At 39.0% G+C, this 23,381-nt stretch overlaps 1 protein-coding gene across 2 annotated transcripts in view; it reads left to right on the forward strand.

Annotated features, from left to right (window-relative positions):
* Positions 1 to 19,864, forward strand: part of PPP3CA (protein phosphatase 3 catalytic subunit alpha) — a 294,420-nt gene extending 274,556 nt beyond the window's left edge. Inside the window, exons 11-14 of one of the 2 annotated variants that reach the window (XM_004594298.3) lie at positions 7,792 to 7,876; positions 10,992 to 11,089; positions 14,125 to 14,154; positions 17,232 to 19,864. In XM_004594298.3, coding sequence (XP_004594355.1) covers positions 7,792 to 7,876; positions 10,992 to 11,089; positions 14,125 to 14,154; positions 17,232 to 17,428 — 410 coding nt within the window. In that variant the 3' untranslated portion in view covers positions 17,429 to 19,864. The remainder of the gene's footprint in view (positions 1 to 7,791; positions 7,877 to 10,991; positions 11,090 to 14,124; positions 14,155 to 17,231) is intronic. The other variant, XM_004594299.3, reaches the window with a different exon arrangement.
* Positions 19,865 to 23,381: the final 3,517 nt, after the last annotated feature.

The raw sequence follows: 23,381 nt of genomic DNA on the forward strand, positions 1-23,381 counted from the left end.
AGCACAGCCTGGCTTCTGCCTGCTATAGCTAGCATTGGCTGTTGTAGCAACTGGGAAGTACACCACCAGATAAAAGATTCTCTCTGTAATTCTTTCAAAATAAATAAACAAAACCAGTTTTGAAAAAGAAAAAAACTTTAACTGCATAGGAAGTCTCCTTAGTCAAGGTATTATAACTGTACCTTTCTTTTCATTAAAAGAAACATGATACATTTTTTGTTCTTTATACTTTAGATGTTTATAAATACTTATAATATTTTGCTGTCTAGTTCAATCATGAAACAGTAATACAGTATTAATTATGGTATTTTTTCCAAAGAAGTTTTGAAACCATAGAACCAATTGTTTCAGAAATTTAAATTTTTTTTAATTTTTAGAATTTAATTTTTTTAAATTTTAAAATGTCTTAAAATATTTAAATTTTATTTTTAAGAATAAAAAATACATTTAACTGAAATGTCTAAATGTGTACTGTAACAAGGTACATTGTGGTGACAAAATTGTTTCAAGTTCAAATACATAATATATAAGAATAAAACTCTGAAGGAATTGAAATGGAAATACTAGTTCAGAAATAGTAATAATAGGAAGAGTCCTACATGAAGATTTTTCTAGATTTTTTTCAAATGAATGAATATCAAATTGCTATATTTCTGTGCTGTTTATATCTAATGTAACAATTTCATTTTATGAGGATGATAATTACAATATTTTATCCTTTACAATTACTTAAGTGTGTAAGCAGAAATAGTTTTTGTTTATGATCTTTTGTAACAAAATGAATAAAAATTGCAACTATCCTGCACTTAATGATATCGTTACATTATCCAGACTAAGTTCCTGGTAATGAGGTAAAATGTACTAAAGTACCTCTCACAACTCAACCTGGGGCAAAACCGGGATCATTTCTAAATAACTTCTGAACAGCATCGCTTTGTTGGCACATGGAAACTCAAGGTTTCATATGGAAATACAAGGAAGCAACATTAGCAAATATCGCGTGCGATTTACTTCAGATTTACTTCCTGTTCCAAAGAAGGTGCTCTACACGTATATGATTTTCACCAATACTGGGAAAACTTGTTAGGACAGATTTTACAAAGTGTTCTTTAAACTTGAAGTCATGTTCTGCTTTTCACATTGTTTGTATTTTGAAGTCGCTGATTTTAAATGAAAATATAAACCATTTTTGTCTTTTATAAAGCCTAACAAAATACTAGAGCACTTCATTCCATTAGTAACCTTTATTCAAACTTCGTAATTGATCTGTTTGCCAAAAAATAGAATCTAAAGAGGAATCTGAAGTCTGCCTGGTAATGGTGACCCATAAGATTTTTATTTTCAAATAGAATAGATTCTTATAGAGGGAAACTTCGCTAACTTTTAACAAACTGGAAAAATACTAATGGTTAAAAATTTGTTGTTAGGATTTAAGTTAAGTTTACAAAGGAAAGTTTAGTCTTCCAGCAAAATTTATTTTGTAAATTATATCCTTTAAGTATATGTGCTGTGAATATGTGTGTATAAGTGTCAAGCCTTTTGAAAAGGAAAGCCAAATGACAGCCAAAGACTTGGGGTCAGAATAGTAGTGAATTAAAAAGTCATGCTAATTTTTCCACTAAAAAAAAGTTCAGTAATGATTTTTTAAATCCATTTCATATTCTAGCAATATGAAAATATTCCTACTGTATTTGTGTGCAGGTTTCATGTAGTGTCTTAATTTTTCTAGTTGTAAAAATGTATTGAAGCCAGCAGAAATATATTGAACTGTGTAAATATAATATATATTATGTGTGTATATATATATGTGTACATATATAAACATTACCCAAGGAGATATTGAAAAATGTCACTGCAGACAGAACTTTATCATTTCTTTAGCAAGCCAGTGCATCCACCCTATCTATGGAGGAAGGGCTAGATGACATGAGAACTCTTCCCAAAGCGGTTCTCTTTCTTCCCAGAGAAATGAGTTTCTTCCATCTACACTGTCATTTATTGACATTTTACTAAAGTGTTTTAGATATATGAAGCTGAAAGAACCATATATTCATCAACAGTGTATGCATCACTTTCTGCAGCTCACATTTGTCTTAGGTTTGTCATTTTTCTGCCCCTTTACCCTTATATCAACCTTCTGCTTTGTTGCTGTGTTTGTTGTTGTCTGGCAAAATCAGCTTATCTCATTGCACAGATGCTAATGTCTAAAATTCTTGTTTGCATGTGCTGCTGTGCTAGTCTCAGATGTTTCCTGCTTTTCTTCTCACCCCAGAGTACCTGCACTCCTTCCACAGTGGACATTGACTCATTGTCTGAACGTGATAGGGACTGCTGCTGCCTACACATGTCTGACAATTCTTTATGAAGAATGATTATTTTCTCTACTCCTTGACGGTCATTTGACCTTCATGATACTTACTTTTTCAGTGAGAAGTCTTCTTGTCCTTGAAAGCTGTTATCACCTTCTTCCAGTGATGTACTATCAAATGTTTAACAACCTGCCTTTTGGGGGAAGACTGATTTATAGCATTTGCCAGTTTCCTCAATGTAAAATCTACCCGTAGTATAGATTCCCAGCCACAAAACTGAGTTTGCCAACTGTAGAGTTAGGAAGAAGTACACACAGTATGGCTGGCCAGTTGACAGAAGCCAACACACCCCTGCTCCAACCACTGTAATGTTTGTCACAGTGTATCGTAGTGGTTTACATGATCTTAGTCTGTTTTCTGTTATAATAAAATACCTTGAGTTGTATCCTTTGTAAAGAAAAGGTGATCACAACAGTTTGGACCTGAGAGATCTAATTCTGGAGAGAGCTCCCCTTGGCCATGTGACTTGGTGAGTGTGCGGCTTCGTGATTGAAATGCATAGAAGAGTAGAAGATACCAGTGTGAGACAGATGGACAGTTCAGGGCTCAGGCTTAAGTTTCATAATAACCTTCTTACAAGAATGAACCAGGGTCCCACGGAGCTGTATGCGTTCCTTCACAAGACAGCACGTTCACTGACCTCCCACTGTGCCTCACCTGCTAAAGGCCCCACTACCTCTTTACATCACCATGCTGAGGAACAAACTTGACCCACATCCAAAACACACCGCAGATGATCTCCTTAACCAGAGACCATGCCTTATCTATGTATCTGTTGCTTGCACATAACTGACTGTATAGCGTAGGACTCACAGGCGTGCTGGGCTGCATGAGTAAATGCATGTATTGTTGTCAATAACAAGTTGTGTTCTACAAAACACTGTATGTGTACCTGTGATTCAGTAAAGAGTGAGGACGTTGGGATGGTAAATTGTCGCGGTAAGTGTGAATCAGAAGCAGCAGCACTGTGATGTGCAGCAGGTTCTGCTGGGTAAGACTCTCTTCAACCTAGCACTCAGGCCTTCTTTCTCTGTGTGATGCAGCTGCCATTTTCCAGTTCCTCTAGGAGGCTGAAATCTACGCGATGGGGATGCCGCACTCACTCAGCAGGCCACTTACATGGATATCTTAAGACTTCACGAGAAATCAGCAAGATGCTGAGTTAAGGGCAGGAAGGACATGCTTTTAAAGCAAATCTTTAAAGATTCCCTTGGTCTATGTATGAGCCTCCCCTGCTTTAAGGAAAATTGACTGTGTGGAGTTGCTTAGATTCTGGAAATCGTAACATAATACCCCAGGCATAAGAAAAGGTCAGAACATTGTGAGGTTGTCTGAAAAATGTGACAATTATTGAGATTAGAAACAGAAAATGAATTAGTGATTTTTGTTAATAGGAAATATTGGATTCCAATTTTGGGCTAAGTTGAAATAAGCTATGAAATTCTTTTCAATGAAGAGATTACCATAGTTTCCATATAAAATGAGTTTTATATGTCCCTATTATTTAAAACACTGAATACTTATTTCTGCTTCTGTGCCACATTTCTGCAACTTTGACATCTGAACAATGTCTAATACGACATCATCTGAATATGTTGCAGATAGTGAAGTTCTGAAATGTATGTACTTTGCTTGATCTTTCAGCTGATTTGTGCAATGAGAATATGCAGTGTTTTTTCACGGAACTTTAATCTCTGGAAAACACTAGAAACCAAGAATACCAGCTATACAAAGTTATTGAGATTCTAAATAAAGTTTTGTCCTGCTGTTCAACTTCTTTAAATGTAATTACTGATTAATTCAGATATTTTGATAGGTTATTTTAAAATCTTACGAAGTGATAATTGTATCTTAGGAATTTCAGTTTGATTTTGATTATTTAGAAAATGTTGAAGGTGATCCTTAAAACAAAACTAATAGAATAGGTTTAATGTCCTTTTTTGTTGTCTGTAAGTCAGATTATTTGGTTTTTTGAATAAACATATTCTGATTTTATTAAAACAGTAGTAAATCCTACCTGTGTTAGGAAGAGTGTTTGGAAGGAGGGCATGTAAGTGCTCTAATAAGATTTGCTTCATTATATCTTGAGGATACAACTATATATACACAGAGTATTCCTGTCTCTCACAATGGCTTTAAACTTCCTCCACCCTTTTGTGCAAATTAGCTGGTATTAGTAAGTGTTCACATTGGCTATGTTGAAAAGCACCTACCTTAGTGTGATTGCCCCAGAGAGGAAGAAATGGACAAAAATGTGGACTGCTTTCAAGTCAGAGGGAGACAGGAAGAAGCCAGCTTCAAAGTGGCATTCACCTTCTGTAGATTGCCCATATGATGCTGTGCATGGCACCACCCAATGTAAAGTAGCCTGTCCAGGCAAAGGTAGTGGCCCATTATATTTTCGTTTCTTAGAACCAAGAGAGGTCTTCCTTTATACCCTTTTCAAAATTGTGTCTGTCTTGATGCAAGTTTTCTTTCTTGTGGTCGTATTGGAGTAGTTGTTTTTTGAACCTAGCAGTAAAAATGATTCCAAATTGCATTTGTGGAAAGCCTCTAGGGAAATGGCAGAAATCTTTCCTTCAAAAAGGTTAGAAAGCTTGTTTATATCACAAATTAAAAGACCAACACATACACCAATTAGTGTTTGTAGACTACGGTCTTGGATCATATTCTGTGGCATAGACCGTGTTTAAACAGCATTTAAATTATTCAAATTAGGAACATTGTCGATATTATCTGAAAAGAATATTTATGTCTAATAGAAGTGGTAGAATTAAAATATAATCTCATTGTGTAAGCACCAATATCATGTAGAAAAATGATTATCTTATTCTTCGGCAGTATTTTTCTGTTTATACTTCTCCAAATATTCCCCTAGAATTGAAGAAAAATAGTGTGAAATAGTTAAATACCATATAATATTATTTAGAACACAGAAAATAGGGGAAGATGCTAAGTTGCAGTAGTTAAGTTACCATTTCCTTGTCCATATTGGAGTGCTTGGCTAGGCTTCCAGTTTGTCTTCTACTGATCCATTTTCATGGTAATGTGTGCTGCCATGGAGACCCGGCTGGAATTCAGGCTCCCACTTTGGCCTTGTCCCTCCCTGCTTGTTGAAAACATTGAAATAAGTCAAATCAAAAGTTTTTCTCTTGTCAGTTTGATTGTCTATCTTTCAGATATTTTAAAAATAAAATGTTTATTTGCAATAAAGCAGCATTTAGTTTGAAAGATGTAGTAGGCAGTAAAATGTAACTGGACAAATCCATGCTTAACTTTCTTTACATAATAAAATACATGTCTTTCAACATTGATCAGGTAACTTTGATTTAGTGAGTTGGAGCTTTGCTTTTTTGTCGCATACACACTTTGCTTGATTTGTTATCATTTATATTGCGTGGCCCTGCCGCACACATGGGAGACGGAAGCTTGTGGCTCCTGGAATTGGCCTGGCTTCTCCCGGTGGATGAAAGATTTTCAATCTCCTTCTCTCTCACTGTCTCTCTCTCTCTCTCTCTCTGTCTGTCTCTCATCCCCAACCCCTTCTGTTTCTCCTTCTCCACCCCCCATCTGTTTGTATTTTGACTTCCAACGAAATATATATCTCTTAAAAAGAATTATCATACCAAGATGTAGATTCATGTCAGCTATGTTATGTGTGCATGATTTAGATGTTTATCAAAGGTCTATTTAGCAGAAAGAAAGTAAATGTATGAAATAATAGATGTATGACATTTATGGGTAACAGCTGGCCCTAACTTGTGAAAACTTATTAAATATAAAGTCCTGAATCTACTGGGGAAAAAATTGAAATATATCTGTTGCGATTCTTGGGTCTTAGGGGGTTCTTTTTTTTTTTTTTTGTGAGACAAAGAGCTCTGACCCAACTGGTCCACTTCTCAAATGTCCACAGTATCTGGAACCAGAAGTTCAATGCATGAGTCCCATGTAGGTGGCAGAAACCCAATCACTTAAGCCATCCTAGGGTCAACATTACTGGGAGGCTGGAATGAGGAGCTTGGAGTCATATAATAAACTGAGGTATTCTGTATGAGCTGCAGACTAGTAAGATAAAATCCTTTCCTATCATTTCTTTAAAAAAAAGATTTATTTACTTTTATTGGAAAGTCAGATATACAGAGAGGAGGAGAGATAGAGAGGAAGATCTTCCATCCGATAGTTCACTCCCCAAGCGGCTGCAATGGCTGGAACTGAGCCAATTTGAAGCCAGGAGCCTCTTCCAGGTCTCCCACATGGGTGCAGGGTCCTAAGGCTTTGGGCCATCCTCGACTGCATTCCTAGGCCATAAGTAGGGAGTTGGATGGGAAGCGGGGCTGCCGGGATTAGAACCTGTATCCATATGGGATCCTGGCGCGTTTAAAGGCGAGGACTTTAGCTGCTACTCCATCACGCCAGGCCCTCCCATCATTCTTTGTTGAATTTATTTCCAACTAAAATATGTAATTAAAATAAAAACAGTATTTCTTAAGATTTATTTATTTTTATTGGGAATTCATATTTAGAGAGAGAAGTAGATATAGAAAGAAAAATCTTCCATTCATTGGTTCATTCCCCAAGAGGCCACAGCAGCCAGAGCTGAGCCGATCTGAAGTTAGGAGCCAGGTGCCTCCTCCAGGTCTTGGGTGCAGGGTCCCAAGGCTTTGGGCCATCCTCAACTACCTTCCTAGGCCACAAGCAGGGAGCTGGAAAGGAAATGGAGCAGCCGGGAGATTAACCAATGCTCATAAGGGATTCCAGTGTATGCAAGGCAAGGACTTTAGCCACTAAGCTACTTCACCAGGCCCTTAACTATGTAGTTTTAAGAAAATGATGTCAATTTTTGTTTTCTCTGTGATTCATGAAGCAACCAAAAAATAAAAGTTTCAAGTACAATGACAGATATTTTATAGCAATGAAGTATTACAGGTGATGTTCCCAGGAACATAGGGAATTGAGAAGCTTCCTGCTTTCCACTCTTTGAAAGAAAAAATTTAAAAATTAGTCTCTTCAGAATGGAGATGAGGATGAGTAGCAGATGCTGGTGGCTTGCTTAACCCTTCCTGCCTGTTTATTCTGTCCTTACCTAAGTGCGGCGGAAGGGAAACTTGGAGAATGGTGAGAACGAGGGTGGCTACCCAACCCTATCTGATTAATAATTTGTTTTTTTCAGTTAGTTCCTTAACCACCTGCTCTTGGAAATCCCAAGACTGCTGTTTGGCTTGTGGAAACCACTCAGGCATCACAGGCAATATTGAAAGTCACAAGCATAGATTTACACATTTTGTTCATTGATAGGAAAAAGGGAACTGATTTTGTTTAATGTAGTTAGTTATGCTTACAGATTACTGGAATTATAATTAGATAAAAGAGTTCTAGTCAGATAAAAGGGCAATGACTGTTAAACTCTGTTTTCCAATTACAGGAGCAACAGCTGCGGCCCGCAAGGAGGTGATCAGGAACAAGATCCGCGCCATCGGCAAGATGGCCCGCGTGTTCTCTGTCCTCAGGTGGGACCTTCTTCCTTTTGTTGTATTTTCAGTGGCATGAGGTGTCACATGGTAAAAATCTGCTGGTGTGATTATCTGACTTTTTGATTAAAACATTGGCTTTTCTTTTGTTACTGCTTTTTAGTTGAATTACCTGTTCCTCACTACTTTAGTTAGCATGCTGTCTGCTAAAGGGATTTTGTAAAGAATGCATTTGTAAGTGGATCACATCGTATTTTATGCTTCTATTTGCTGCTGGATTTTGAGGCACTTATCTTACAATAACATTTTATGAAACATAAAAAGGCTACTGTAATCTCTTTTCATTCTGTGAGGTAAAAGATGCATTTATCAGGCACATTTTACAAGTTTTCAGGGAAATAAGCATCAACCATAAAGCCATTCATGTGTATCTATATTATCTTAATGAATCATTGAAAATAAGTTACTTAATGCTTTTGTTCTTCTATGATAGTGTATTTTTTAAATGATAGCAATGATGCTGTTCAGCATGGAATTTAGGGAACAGGCATTTTTCTTGAAGGAAATTCACTGTACTTAAATTCAATGACTGATTCCTGGATAATGCACAGTAACTGAGTCTGTCCACAGGTTATTTTCAAATATGGTATGTGTATGTAGAAGGAGTTTTCAGCCAGGTCACAATAAGACACATTAGTAAGGATAAATGGGAACATGGCTGTAGATTGGATAATTTCATGATTGAATTTTGCTGGATTTTTTTTTTTTTTTTGCTCCATTCTTTGTCAAAGAGGAGCTACATTGGGCCTTTGATTTTTCTTCATATAATCACAGAGAGTAACACAGTGACTTGATGTCAAAAGCAGGGAAGCCATGAGAAGAAAGATGAAAACATATTACCATCCTTCCTCAAAGACACCAAATCAAAGTTAGTCATAACTCCTGCGGATTAATGCATGAGGCTGCCTCTGCTCTACAGTCAAAAAGTAAACTCATTAAGACTCTCATTTATGCTGTTAGTAAATATAATAAGACTTAAAGCACTGGTTAGGTATCAGGAAGAAAACACATTGTATGTAATAGCAAGCGGGAGATAGGACCATTATTTTAGTCTATGATCAGCAAAAACCTTTCTGAGCAATCTCACTCAAGCAAGTATGGATGACCTTCATGAAGAAACAGGAGTTCAAATCAAAGGCAGTAGCAAGTGTAGCGATCTTGAAGTAAAAACAAGCAAGATTTTGAGGACCTGCAAGAAGGCATCTGTGATTATGTGAGTGTCCTGTGGGGCTGACGCAGAGCTGATCTATGCAAGGTGCCTAATCCTAGTAAGAAATACTTATTTGAAAGCTGGGAGCCTAACTCTTCAGCTAGGTCTTCCATGTGGATGACGGAAGCCCAGCAATGCGAGCCGTCACTGCTACCTGGAGTGGAGTCAAGCCCCACAGTCAACATCAAAGCCAGATCCTCTACTATGGAACACCAGCGTCCTAACCAGTGCCTTAAAAACTGAATTAAATGCCTGCCCCCAGGGAAGCCTTTCCTAATTTAAAAAAAAAAAAAAAAGAAAAGAAAAAGGTTTTAGTGAGATTTTAAGCAACCTGAAGGCAATAGTAGGAATGCTCTGGAATTGTGTGTCTTAAAATTGGTAGATTCCGCCTCTTCCCTGCTAGTTGACATCTAATTATTTGCGGAAGAAATGTGGACTGTTAAAATGGCAAAATGTTATACATTGTTGTGTTTCAGTAACAAAAGCGACTGTAGTATGAGACATCTTCAGAAGCTTCATGGGAAAAGTGTTTGTTTTCATGAATTTTTTGAAGCACTCTGGTATGCAAAATACACAGGGATCATCTCCAGTGGGAAGTTAAGCTGAGAAATGACTGAGCATGAAGTGTGTGTCATGAACTGAATGAGGCAGTTCTGATGCTGAGTGCCAATGGCAGGCATGGAGATGAGAGGCTAATAAAAGACAACAGAGTGTACACTAAAGATGTGAACAGATTTTGTGCCATGGCATCAGATAGGAAAGAGCCCCTGTGTTTTCATTAAATGGGATGTTGACAAAGAGATTGCTACTAAAGTAAGCCATGGAAGTTGGCCCAATTCTTCGTAGGTAGAAAATAGTGGTGAAGGCATTGCTGTTAACAGGGAAATCAGCAAGAGCAATGTGAGTGGTATCCTTTTGTGAGGTGCATTTTAAATACTAGACTCTGTGGCCCTTTTAGCTTAAGAAATTGTGAGTAGTTAGAATTTTCAGTTTCAGAGTTACAGATTCTGAAAATAGTACCATTTCTGAGAAAGAGTTCAGAAATCCTGGTTTGGTCATGCCATATTTTTTCATAAAAATGTGGGTTGTTACACATGTTAAACACTACATTTTTATGAATGCATTAGAAATATTTCCCTGTTATATAAGAATGCAGTATCTTTTATGTAGAAAAATACTAGCTGCTTAATAAATGTAATTGAAAGAGTTATATACTTAAAATGGTTACAAACAATTCTCATAATGAATAGTAAAATAGTTTTATATTCACAGATCAGTGGGGAAGTGGCTGAAAAAGAAAAGCTGGGATATGTTATCATTGGCTTTTTAGGCTTGTTGCTATTATTTTGTACATTTATCATGTAATGTCATAACTCCTTAAAAGTCCCCTGAATATAGCTCCTGGTTCCTTAACGATGGCTCTTCTGTTGATCTGTTTGTTGTTTCCCACATGCTGTCTGGTTTTCCCTCCCAGGTCTAGTCAGCTCTACTTCTTTCTGCTGTGCCTTGGTGAGAACCTTAGAGCTGCTCTCCACATAGCTATCTCTTAGCCTACTTAAGGATATACTGGAGAATGTAGGGAAGATACTTTGTGTCCTGACATTTGATTCCATGATCAGAAAAGTTTGTGTGTGAATGTGTGTGTGCTCAGTAATTAGCAGAGAATATAGTTGCACAGTTATATAATACAAACTTTATCATAGCCATTGGCATTACCTCTTTCTGAATACCTAAGATATGCTGGAGGAGCAAAAACCAATTCTGAGAGCCAGCATATAGAGAAATATGGTGGTTATGTACCTTTTTTCCCCTTTGAGTCATTTACTTGTTACCAAATTAAACGTTCATCTCCCACCCCTCCCCTCCTGCCTTTGTGCTCTACAGAGAAGAGAGTGAGAGTGTGCTGACGCTGAAAGGCCTGACCCCGACTGGCATGCTCCCCAGCGGAGTGCTGTCTGGAGGGAAGCAGACCCTGCAAAGCGGTAAGCAAGCCCAGAGGTTGACTGTTCATCCAGAGCTCCCTAATCAACCCATCATTCGAACCCCGGCTTGCTTACTTCTCGATCTTCAGTTCTCCATGACTTCAAGAAGGGCTGAAACCCTGAGCAGTTTGTTGAGTCATATTCAACATAATAGCTCCCTCATTCACTGTGGGGTGCTGTCTTGCTCTCCACTCCCCTCATCCAGGTATTAGCCCACACGTGCCAACTGAGGCATCTGACAACTGCCTTAGGTTACAACCATGCAGGATTAGATTGGACTTCTTTGACCCAATCAGTTACTGAAATGTTCTAATTACATTTGCAATAAAAGTGAAGGCAACATGTTTGAGTAAACATACACAGAGAGATTAGTTTGCATCCATGTCTAGATTTTAGTGGAAAATGGGAGAAATATAAGAAAAATATAGTCTTGTTTCCCAGCTAAATAAATTTGGAAGTCATAGATCTTTTCTCTGTTTATTCAAAATATGAGAAGAGACTGACTAGAACTACACTGCTAGTTAGAAAATGCTGGATTACAGATCCTGGAAGGTAGAAGTTTTTAAAAGTGTTTGAATTTTAAAACCAGTGCTGTACAACACAACATTGTGTGGTAGTACAAGTTTCTATATCTTTATAGAAGACACTGTCAACAAATGACTTCGGCATTGAAAATATGGCAAATAAACTGGGAAACTAAAATTTTAACTTTTTTTTCCATTTAATTAAATCTAATTTAAAAAGCCACATCTATCTAATAGCTACATTGTCACACAGCACATTTCTGCATATTCTTTCATTTTTATTGTTTTTCTTTCTTATCCATTTTATGCCAATACCATAATTTTAACAAGATCATGTGGAAAGTTTGTCATTTCATTATATCTTAAAAATTAACAGCAAAAATAAGTACATTATAATGGTTTTAAAGCAAATTTCAGCCTCTAGCTAATTTCCCTGTATCTTTCTCCAAAGCTTTCTTATTTTCTTTTCTATCTCCTGCCTTCAATTTAGAAGAGTCCTGTGTCCTCCAGATTTCATGGTATACACATACTTAGTGATCATCAGGAGTGATTGTCAACTTCAAGAACATGAAATTTACTCCTGGGTGATCCATGCTAGCAGCACTACGTTAGGCATAGGTGTTTGTATTTTCACCTGAATTTGTTCCAAAACCAGTGACTTAAGAGTTTTGATAAATTGATAAGAACTCTTAGTTCAAAGCAGGAAATACATATTATTGAAGTTAGGTTCCACTTTAAATTTCTAGTTAGAAGTCATCTTAATGACTTTTTATATAAACACAAAAGTTTTCCCACCAAAGTAGACAAACTCATGACAACATTATCTTAAATGGATCAGTCCTATAGTTACAAAATACATGTGTGTTGCATTGACCGAAATCTACAGTTGCTGATAAGCTTTTAAGACATAGCAAGTGTGCTTTCGGAAACTGTTCACCTCATGTGCTTCCATAGTACTGCCATGCTACTTTCTAGTAGTGCACCGTATGTATTTCTAATATGGCCATAATGCTGTGATTCCAGATTATTTACTTATGAACTTACATTCTTACAGTTCTTTGTTTCATTTTCAGACATTTTCCTGTGTTTAGGTTACTCAGGTTTTTCTTTCCCTTTGTAAGGCCATTAGTCTGTGATATTCTGTGTTGAAAACTGTCTCATACACACACCTACATACATGATACATGACTTGGACTCTCACTTGCCCTGAGAATTCAAAAACTTAGTCTTTATTGTAAACCACATATTTAATGAAACTCAAAAACCCATTCCATTTGTATCAAAGGGGAAACTACTTAGAGTAGTATTCCTTAGAGTGGAAACCATTCTCCACTTTGGTCATAGTGAATCTGGAATATACTGTAAGTACATTAGTTCATATTGAACAGTTGCTGGACTGTAAAAACCTTAAATTATAAATAAAATGTAAATTTAAGTGGTAGCATTTTACTGTTAGACATTTTAAAGTTACAGAGAAGTTGTGCATTTTAACATTTAATTGGTGAAGTAACAACTAGCTTTAATAGCAGAGCAAGACACACACAGCCATGTAGTAAAAATGCAGACCCTGACCTCGTTATATACAAAATCAGCTGATAAAGCAATAGGCTTTTAAAATTCTGACTCTGAACTGTGCTATTTCAGTATATCTGCATGAAATTTCATACATAAATATTGAGATTGTATTCCACTTTTAGGTTGACAGTACTAGTAGAACTATTGTCACTACTGCTAGGTTACCCACTTGATTTGTAATAGTTCAAGATTTTCATTTCTCAAATTGATATTCCACTAATGAAAACAAAACCAATGTTCATTGGGATTGCTGACCAAAGAAGTCTCAATAATGATCCTTCCTTTGCTGTTTTCTTTTTCCTATAACCTCCTGCTACACCGCTGCTCCACTGAACACAGCTCCATTGTGTCATTATAGAGTCCCATGTGTTATTAATTTAGATATATTGAGTTTATTCTTTCTTTAAATTTACATGCCCCTGCTTTTCCATCACATTAGGAAAAGGGTATTATTTAATGTTAAGTAGTGTGAATTATCCCACAGACACTATGGCATCAGCTAAAGTTCCATTATTTGGTCTGACATTTTGAAATCGTAAATGAGCAAGCACAGGGAAGGTGTTCCAGGCCTCTGTGTGAGTCAAAAGCATTTTTACATTCACCCAATCCCGTATTAATTCACTCCAAGTAGTAAAAGAAAACTTTCCTGAACGTTTTTCCTTAAGGGTTATTCGTTTTGTCATTTGCTTCGTGAGCAGAAACCAAGGCAGTTCACTCACATAGGTGTGTCTGGTTCATAACTAGAACTTGTTTTTTCTGTGCTTTTTTTTCTTTCTTTTGAGCATTTCTGTTTTGTTGTCTGTGCCCGAATTCAGCACTTTAGGAACATTAATCCTGTTAGCTCCTTTGATCGTCGCTGATTTATTCTTAGAGTTTAAAAAAAATCCTCTGCTCATTTTTTTCTCATTCATTTTGCACCCCCTTTCTTCTCTTCAGCTACTGTTGAGGCTATTGAGGCTGATGAAGGTAAATTGGCCAGTCCCCTTTCTGTTGTACCTACAACAGATAAGGGCTCTGCTGGGTGTATTCATTTTTTGCTGTAGCTTGTACAGAGTGTGTGGGTGTTGGGCTAACAGTTGTGGCTCAGTATTAACCCAAATGTTCTTGCTTTAAAGGGGAAAGTGTCCTTCTATGGTTTGTTTGTTCGTTTTTTTCCCTTAAAGCTATGTTTGACTTGTCTACAATGAACCTAGCATAATCACAGAAAACCAAAGGATTATATATCTTTAATCATGTGCGTTGGGGTTATGGCAGCTGTTTTGACAATTAACACAGAAAATTGTAGTGTGAGCTGAACCATGTTCCTCCCTCAAATGACTTTCAGGTAGCACTGAAAATGAAAAAATAAAGAATAGCTTTATTAATGCAAGTCTTCAGAATTTTAGAGTAAATAAAAATGTTCACTTGAATAGTGCTTTGTTGTAGTTCAGCATTATTTTATATCTCTAAAAATTTTTCAATATGAAACAGTGGGGTATGAGATAATTCTGCTAGCCTTATCTGTTTTACTTTAGTCCACTGGTAGTTGTGGGACAGTTAGCATCAGCAGAACATTGTAAGGCGTTTAAAGGTGTTGTGTGACTGGGAAGTGGCCCCTAACGATAAATAGTACCAAGGAATCACTCAGCCGGGTAACATTGGCAGAGTGACCTGCACAGGCACCGTGCTAGGAGCTACAGGGGAAATTAAGAAGTATACATCTCAAACTGTGCCCCAGCACTGCTCAGGAACGACAGGTGACCCATTTGAACTGCTTTTTAATTGAGTGCTTTCTAAATATATGATTATGAGAGAACTACATGTCAAAATAGTTTGTAATATTGTATATAAATATATATTGTCATATCCTCTGGAAATTTTTAAAAAGTAAAATTTGAAGTTCCCCTTTAAAACAAAATTCTTCAGTTGTATTTTGTTCTTGCAAGATCACTTTGTTTTTCCCAAAATTGTGTGTGTATATATGTATATATATATATATGGTCCTTTGGTATGGTGTAAAAAGTGCCATTTTTCTTCCAATCTACATGATTTGAATATGATAGGGGAAATGATAGCACTGTAAGAGAAAATACAACTGCTTCCTAAATAGCAGTGAGCAAACTGCTATTTATGTGGGAATTCTCTATTCCTCTCGGCAAATTCTAATCTGCAGTGTGCATTCTTGTTGATAGTTTGGCTGTTTTCTGTGGTTTCTGTGACTCTGTGTTGTGTTAAGTATACTACCAATGTAAATTGCTAATACCCATTGTCTGACCAGCAACTACAGCAGAGCACATTCTTCCATACCTGAATGGACAGAAAATGATGAGAAATGGAGCCCCAGCCCAATTCTAGTTAAGGTTTTAATGTCTGTGTTCCCACCCTATTGGCTTCTTAATGCCAAGAGCCTTCACATTTACCATTTTGATGAGTAAGATTATTTTATAAATTATAATGATGACAAACTTTTTGTACTTATTATGATGGTGAAATAATATTCACAGTGGTTTAGAAAAAGAGTAGTTCCTCTTTGTGTATTACTTTGCCCCTCAAAATGACTGAGTTACTTTTCAGGGTGGGTGCTCATTAGACAGCTCTATTATTTTGCAATTTACTACCAAATTAGAGAAGAATTAAGAAGCTTTGCTTTGGGCCTTGGTCTTTTCCCATTTCCCCATCCTTTTTCTTTCACAATTGACTAATCACCATTATGCTAACTTTTAAAGTGCAGGGGGGTAACAAACTATTTCTCACCATTTAATGAATTTTGGAGTAACTGTTATATCTTGTAAGAATCTCACCCAGACCAGCAGAAAACACTGCATATTCGTGAAGGAGTAGCTGGCGAAATTTCAGCTTGAAGCTCCTTTTACCTTCCTCACCCCAAAATAAGTGGGGAGGAAAAACTCACTGTGAAATGACCTTAACTAGCCATGGAGATGCAGCCCAGTTCAGCACTGGTGATTGGCCCTTAACACCTACCTTGCACTTCACAGGGAATAAAGCAAACTGATGTCATTGGTTCCAGAGTTCTGTCCTTTAGTTTCAGCCCACCAGTTGATGCACCCAACTGAAGAAGTTAGTAAATTTTTTGTACAAAAGCTTGATCCATCTCTGGAGCACACCAAGAATTACTTAAAAGAAAGAAAATACTGCTCCTGCTTTGAAAATTTCATGTTCTAAAAATCAGTGGGATCAGTCTAATTCTTTCTGCTGAAAATTATGAAAGGGTTTTTTTCTCTTGTGCTAGAACCATCACACTGATTGTCTAAGAATGAATTTTTGTTTGCTATCAGTAGTCATGGACACCAGATGAACATCAGTTTGACTTGTTCACTGCTGAAGGGCAAGCAACGCTTCTCTAGCTGGTGATCTGATCTTTATTTTTCTGAGTACCTCTTTCCTTTTCACCTACTCCACATGCCTTCCCCATGGAGCTGGGAGGCCGGAGTTGATGGTTTCATTTTCTCATGTCACCATCAAGTTGTTTGTTGAGTGGGGTCTTTCTGGGATTCTGAGATGACTTGGAAATGCCCAAGTTTATTCCTTTCCTTGCTACTGGTAGCCCTTTAGTAGATTTTTAGCTAGAGCAGATATGGTGGTCCTACTGAGTTTGCCATTATTAGCTCAACAGAAGAGCAACAACAGGATACACAGTGATCTGTCCAGGTCAGGGCACATGATGCAGCAGTCATGCTAATAACTATGTGACCAGTCTGAGCCACCCCTGGAGGCCTGTCCCTGGAAGTGACTTCTGTCTTTACATATCCACTTGGGATTTCTTTGATTTAAACTTTTACAAAGACAAGAGAAATGTTTACTTACATCTTGTTAAGTTGAAGAGGACATTTTGGTTGGCAAGAGACATTGGCTGTTTTCAAACCTTTTGGTTACTTCCGAGTATGGTAAGGAGTCCGTTGTGTTGTGTTCAGGTCCCGTCGCTTTGTTCTTCACTAAAGGATTCCCTCTCACTGCGAAGTCTCTAACATCAACCAGTGCGACAGTTCGTCCTTTGTGTTCCTCTGACTAACCCTGTCTTTCTTTTTTAATGGTTTTCTGTTTAGCTATCAAAGGATTTTCACCACAACATAAGATCACTAGCTTCGAGGAGGCCAAGGGCTTAGACCGAATTAACGAGAGGATGCCGCCTCGAAGAGATGCCATGCCCTCTGACGCCAACCTTAACTCCATCAACAAGGCTCTCACCTCAGAGACTAACGGCACGGACAGCAATGGCAGTAATAGCAGCAATATCCAGTGACCACTTCCTGTTCTTTTTTTTTTTTTTTTTGAGCTGCAGGGCATAATGGGGATGGCTGCGAATCTGCAGTTGGATGTTCTTGCCTCTGACGGTAGCTTATTTGCTCTGGGGGCCAGGAATTGGATTCAGTTTACACTATCATTGAGAAAGAGGGAGAGAGATAAATAACTATATTTTAGTGAGGGTGGTGATGAAACACCTCTTTTGGGTATGCCTTTTAAAAATGCTTCTAGAGAAAAAAAATTGTAAAAAGAAAGCTAATGCTAGTATATACTGCAATGTTAGGGGAATGAACACGTTTTCCTACTGCATTGGGGATTCTAGATAGGTTAATGAAAGGCCTTTTATTCTGTTACTGGACATGACAACTTTGTCTAATTTCTTACTCTATTGTACGTTTACAGTCGCAGCACTAAAAATGGATGACATCAAACATTTTTAACAAAATGATGTACAAACTAAATAAGGACTATTTATTGATAATGTTTTGCTACTCTTGTCAGACAATGGCTATAAACTGAATTAGGCAGTCTTAACAAAAAAAAAAACAGAAAAAGAAAAAAAAAAATAAAAAGGATGTTGCAAATGTGTTAAAATGCCAAAAAGGACAGTTTAATTTTGTGCAGATAAGCTTACCTCAGGTTCCTTTAGTGTGCTTGGATGCCCTTCTTTCCAGAGAACAATTCTCTTATTAATTTGGCAATGAATATCTTTTTCTTTAAGTTTAAAAAAAACTGGAATCATTACATCTATCTTTTTTTTTTTTTTTTTGCTGTTTATACTAGGGGTTTTGTTGATAAATCAAGTCTTGGTTGTGGCTTGCTGAATTAAATATTTATGAGTGGTGCATTTTTAAGTATAGTGAACAAGACACCATATTAAGTACAGTGATAAAGCATCTATATTCTGTAAAAAACAAAAAACAAAAAATCTGCCTATGCATGTTTTTTAAGAAAAAAAAAAAATGGCTGTATCGGCCTGTATGGGACTGTAATGCGCTTAGTGGTCTGACGTATACTGGAAATGTATGTATACTGGCGTACTTTGTATTCTCTAAAATGCTTAATGCCTTTGAAATTTTGTAATCAAAAAAGCTTTGAAAAAAATCAAAAGGGGAGAGTATTCTTAAAAGTTTTTAACATAAGCTTGTCAGTGCACACATAGACGGTTAGCATGTTTAGCAAACCTTGTGAAATTTAAATAAGTTTGTAGTTACATGTGAAGCTCTAAATGCATGGTAACTGTTAATGTCATAACGGTTTAGTTATTTTGTTCTGTTCTGTCATGTGCCACAAAATATGTACTTTTTTCACTTTTTTCCCTTTGTATATCAGTTACGGGTTACAACTGGTTCATTCTGAAAACAACCACAACAAAAGTCCACTCATATTTTTTAACAATTGTATAAGTGCCCAAGTAATTCACTACAGCCTAAAGCCTTGCCTTTGTAATTTGACTTCTGAAATGTTGGCAATCAAAGCATGCACTTGTAACAATGACAAAGAAAAAGCATTTTATATCACTACTCAATAAAACGTGCATGAACTTAAAGAACTCTCATCCTTTCACTGAGTCGGCTGAAGGGATTATGGGCACATCCACCATGGCGTCTCTCGGTGCTGGCCCACCACCACACGCCGCAGATTTATTGGACAGGCCTCTTTCTAAGGGCCTCATGAGCTAAGGTGTGGTGCCTACTTCTGCTGTAAGAATCCTGGTGGATTAGTGTCTCAAACCAGATGAGAGAGATCTGTTTTAAAGAGCCAGTGCCGTCTCTGGCTCCCTTAAATGGGAGAACCAGTTAAGAAACCGGAGCATTCATTTTATTGAAAAAAAAATTGTTATCAGGTTGTTTCAGTTGTATTGGACACCCTATCTGCCAGAGCAAAATGAACGAGGCTACTAAGTGCATTTCATCACAGAAGAGAGTTGCATTTGTACAGATACAAAATTTGTATAGCTGTGCTTCAGCTTATATCTAATCACCTGAAGATTTAAGATACACCAAATCTCAATATGTTTCTGACATTGTTCATTTTTAGTGCACTTGTTTTCTGTAATAAAGTAAGCCTGTTATATTAAGTAATAAGAATATGGCAATTAGTGGCATAGTGTACCAACACAAAGATGTCCTAGATATATTCTCTGATAAAGACTATCCCACGTTTATTTTAATGGCTCCAAGCATTTTCTTTCCTGTGGAATTTTTTCCGTCCTAAAAACAAATAATATCCACAGAAAATATTTAGATGCAACTTACTAGAACGATGTGAAAGAAATAATAATTCTGGTACCGAGGTGTTTCTTTTCTTTTCTTATAACTGCAGAGAAAATATCCTGACAAAAAAAAAAATCATTTTTTTGGATTCCTTTCTTTTACAAATTGTGCTGAGGCAACTATGGCATAGAAATAAACATTTGACATTAAAATCGGCAGTTGATGTGAGTATTGCTTGGTCTTTCTGGTCAGTGCTTAGGAGAATAATAGCCTAAGTTTTTGCATAAAAATTTGGTCTGTCAAAGAAGTTGATAATTGAAGTTATTTCTCCAAAGGGCTAATGCGTCCAGCTCATCAGCTGTACCCTCAGGTTTGTGTCACTCACTTTTTTTTTGTAAATAGTATTTATTTTATTTATTATGTTTTTGACAAGCTTTACATTGTTAATTAGGGTAAAAAAGGTTCAAGGGATATAGGAAAGTGGGTAAGACTATTATTTCCATATTGTTTCCTTCATGTTTAAAGGGGAATATTAAGGGAGAAGCCCCACCCAGTTTCCCACCCACCCCAGGTCCCAGATGTAGGGCATGCTCTGAGGTTCTTGCTCAAGTGGTTTTGATGGTTCACCAGTTATAAATCACTGCCGAACTTGCCACTCCAAGCACTATGAGGTCTTTGACAAATCCACTAATTGACGTAGTCCATCATAGAGTCTCTGTTTGCCCAGTATTTCACTGCCAACATATAGGTGAGATGGTTGATTGACCTGTTCTTTCTTCTGTCTTTTCTTGGTTAGGGTTCTGAGTCAGAAGCTCGATTGGGGAGATCTCCAAAGAAACTTTGTCTGAGGTGTTCCCAGACCAGATTCTTGTATGTACTAGCAAGTACAGGGCCCAGCTCAGTCCATCACCCTGATCAGCTGGTGGTTGTGATCGCTGGGTTGGTTCTGGTTTCAACCCCGACTTCCACTGGAACCAATGGGTGTTGCAGTCCGGCCTGGTTCTGCCCAGCACATACTCGGCCCTCACATAAACCAGTGGGAGCTCCAACCTAGTTGGAGCGACCCACAATAACCCCCACCAGGGCTGCCCCCTACCCTGGTTTGCCAGTATGTTTAGCAGTAACCAGTCTGTCCCACACCCCATTTGGCTGTCGTACATGTTGATGGGTATTAAAGCTTAGTTCCATCTAACCAGCTCCACTATGCAGCCCACACAGATGCTGTTGGGTGTCTGTCTAGCTACCCCAGCCCCTGTCCCAGTTTTCATGCCCTCCTGTGGTAGTGGTATCCCAAGAGGGAGGAGCCCACTATTTCCCTCCCAGGCCTCTCCCACTCCTGGATTATGCACTGTCCAGGTGGTTCTGTAGTTTGACCTAACAGAATTAGACCCCAGTGCCAGCTTCTGCCAGCTGATGCTGTGGCTAAGCCGAAACAACCCTCACCCACTCTAATTTTGTTTGCACCAGTAGGAATAATCAGCCCAGCCTGGCTTTTCCCTGATCGAGTCCACAAGAGGCGCACAGGTGTTGTAGCCCTGCTTAGTCTGGTCTGCCCCCTTCCCAGCTCACGCTCTCCAGTGGGAGTAGCTGTCCAGCAAGGGAACCACCCCTTAATCCCCCTGCCGGCTCCACCCGCTCCCTTCCTGGTTCTCACGCATGCTGGTTGGGCGCTGCAGTCACATCCAGTACAGGTAATCTCACCTTGGCATTCCATATTGTGGACTGGTTTTTGTCGCAACCAAACCTGGCCTGACCCACACTGTTCTGGTGCTGGGATTTGCCAGTGGATGACGTGAACTGATTCAGCCTGGTCTTCCCCCAACCCATGCCAAATGTATGCCAGTGGGAAACTTTCCATGGCCTATTCTGGGCTGTTTCCTTTCATGTTTCTGCACTTACCTGCCAGGTCTGTGTCCTGCCAGAGGAGTTGCCCAGGCTCCTCCATCAGAACCCCTCCCAATGCCAGAATTCATGCATACCAGTGGGTACATGAGCCAGCCCTACTCAGTTCACCTCCTGTCCTAGCAGGAACAGTGGCTTTTCCTGACTGGCCTTCAACCCAAACTCATCCTTGCTGTTGAATGTTTCAGGCCAGCCATGGCTCATCCATACCCACATGCGGCTCACACATGGCTCAGTAGGGGTTGAGACCTTGCCTAGTCCATCCCACATCTATCCTGGTCCTCCAGGACACCAGAGGGTGTTGGAGTCTGGCCTGGCTCGGTGCATTCAATCCCAGTCCACACTTGTGCCAAGGGAGACTACAAGTGTTTCCTGATCAGAACGCAGCCCCCATTCCAGCCCACGCACCCCTTCGTGGGAACCTCAACCCAGCTAGGGTTGTCCCCTTAGCTCCCCAACTGGGCCTGTTCCCAGCCATAGATCATGCGCATGCCAGTGGTTGCTCTGACCCAGCTTGGTTCAGCCTCTCACCTGTTCCAGCCTCTGCCTCAGACACTGTGGCTTAGCGTTCCTGGCTCACGCAGAGCAGTAGATGCAAGAGCCTAGCTCAGCATGTTTTGTGCTCCATCCTGGTTTCTAGTTTTGCTTGTAAGCTAAGGTTTGCTCAGTCCTGCCCAGTCCACCCTGTTCCATTACCAATTCACACATTAGTCAGCTGTTGGATCTGCTATGCCCAGCTTGTCCGACCCTCAGGTCTGGACCACATGTTCACCAGCGGGAGCTATGACTTGCCAGGGGAGTTTCACAAGTTCCTCCACTTGATCCACTCCCAGACCCAGTTTACATGCATGCCATTGGGTTTTAGGCCAGGTTCTGGCAAAGTCTGGCCTTCCCTTTGACCTTGTATGAGCTGGTGAATGTTGCAGCCTGGTCCACCCCACCCCTATTCAGGATGCACTTTTGGGTGCTGCTGCCTTAACCAGTCCAGACTGTTGTTGGTTCCTTTACCTGTGATTGATGGCAGGCTCCTTGGTCACACCTAGTTTAGTCCATCACTACCCAAACTCTTGAGCTAACCAGTGGGGCTAGAATTTCCACAGGGTTTGGCCCACACATCCCCCACAGAATCTACCCCTGGATATGGTTCTCGAGTGCTAGTTAATGTCATGGCCCAGCCTACTGTGACCCCTCTGTTGATCTATCATCATGTCAGGTAACAGGATATGATTCTGCTGGACAAGCTCTGAGCCATAGCTTTTGCATGGACTGGTGTTTGGAGGTTAGCATTGTGCAGTGATTACAAGTTTTTCAAAGGAAGAGTTATTGTCATTGGGAATCTTTAGGATTGATTCACATCCCAGAAGCATAGTGGGTTCAACCTGGAACTACGTAAGCAGCAATTCAAAGAACCAAAATCCTAGAGGTCCAGGCTGGGAGGCCAGCAGGCGGAACCTGGCACCAAATGGTGCATTGGCTGCCCAGGGACAGCTCACCACCTGCACATGGTAGCTGGCATCTCGGATCCAGGCATGAGACCCCCAGTCCTGAGACCCACCAGCAGCCAGGAGGCTGCTGGAAGTTTAAACTCCCAGGCCTAAGGTCGTGCCCCTCCCCAATCCCATTTACCACCCAATGAGGGCGGCGGGGTGTCACTCACTTTTGTAGAAACTGCAGAGTTGCTTTTGCTTCAGCCAGTTAAGCTCTGACTGCACACACACATGAATGCATGTGTATACACATGAACGCATGTGCACACACAGAAACAACCTGCTGTCCACAGTCTTCTTTGCCCACCTCCAGAGTGCCCTGTCTGTCATGGAGTTCAAACTCAGC

This window comes from Ochotona princeps, chromosome 7 (genome assembly GCF_030435755.1).
Source record: "Ochotona princeps isolate mOchPri1 chromosome 7, mOchPri1.hap1, whole genome shotgun sequence".
NCBI classification, from domain to species: domain Eukaryota; kingdom Metazoa; phylum Chordata; class Mammalia; order Lagomorpha; family Ochotonidae; genus Ochotona; species Ochotona princeps.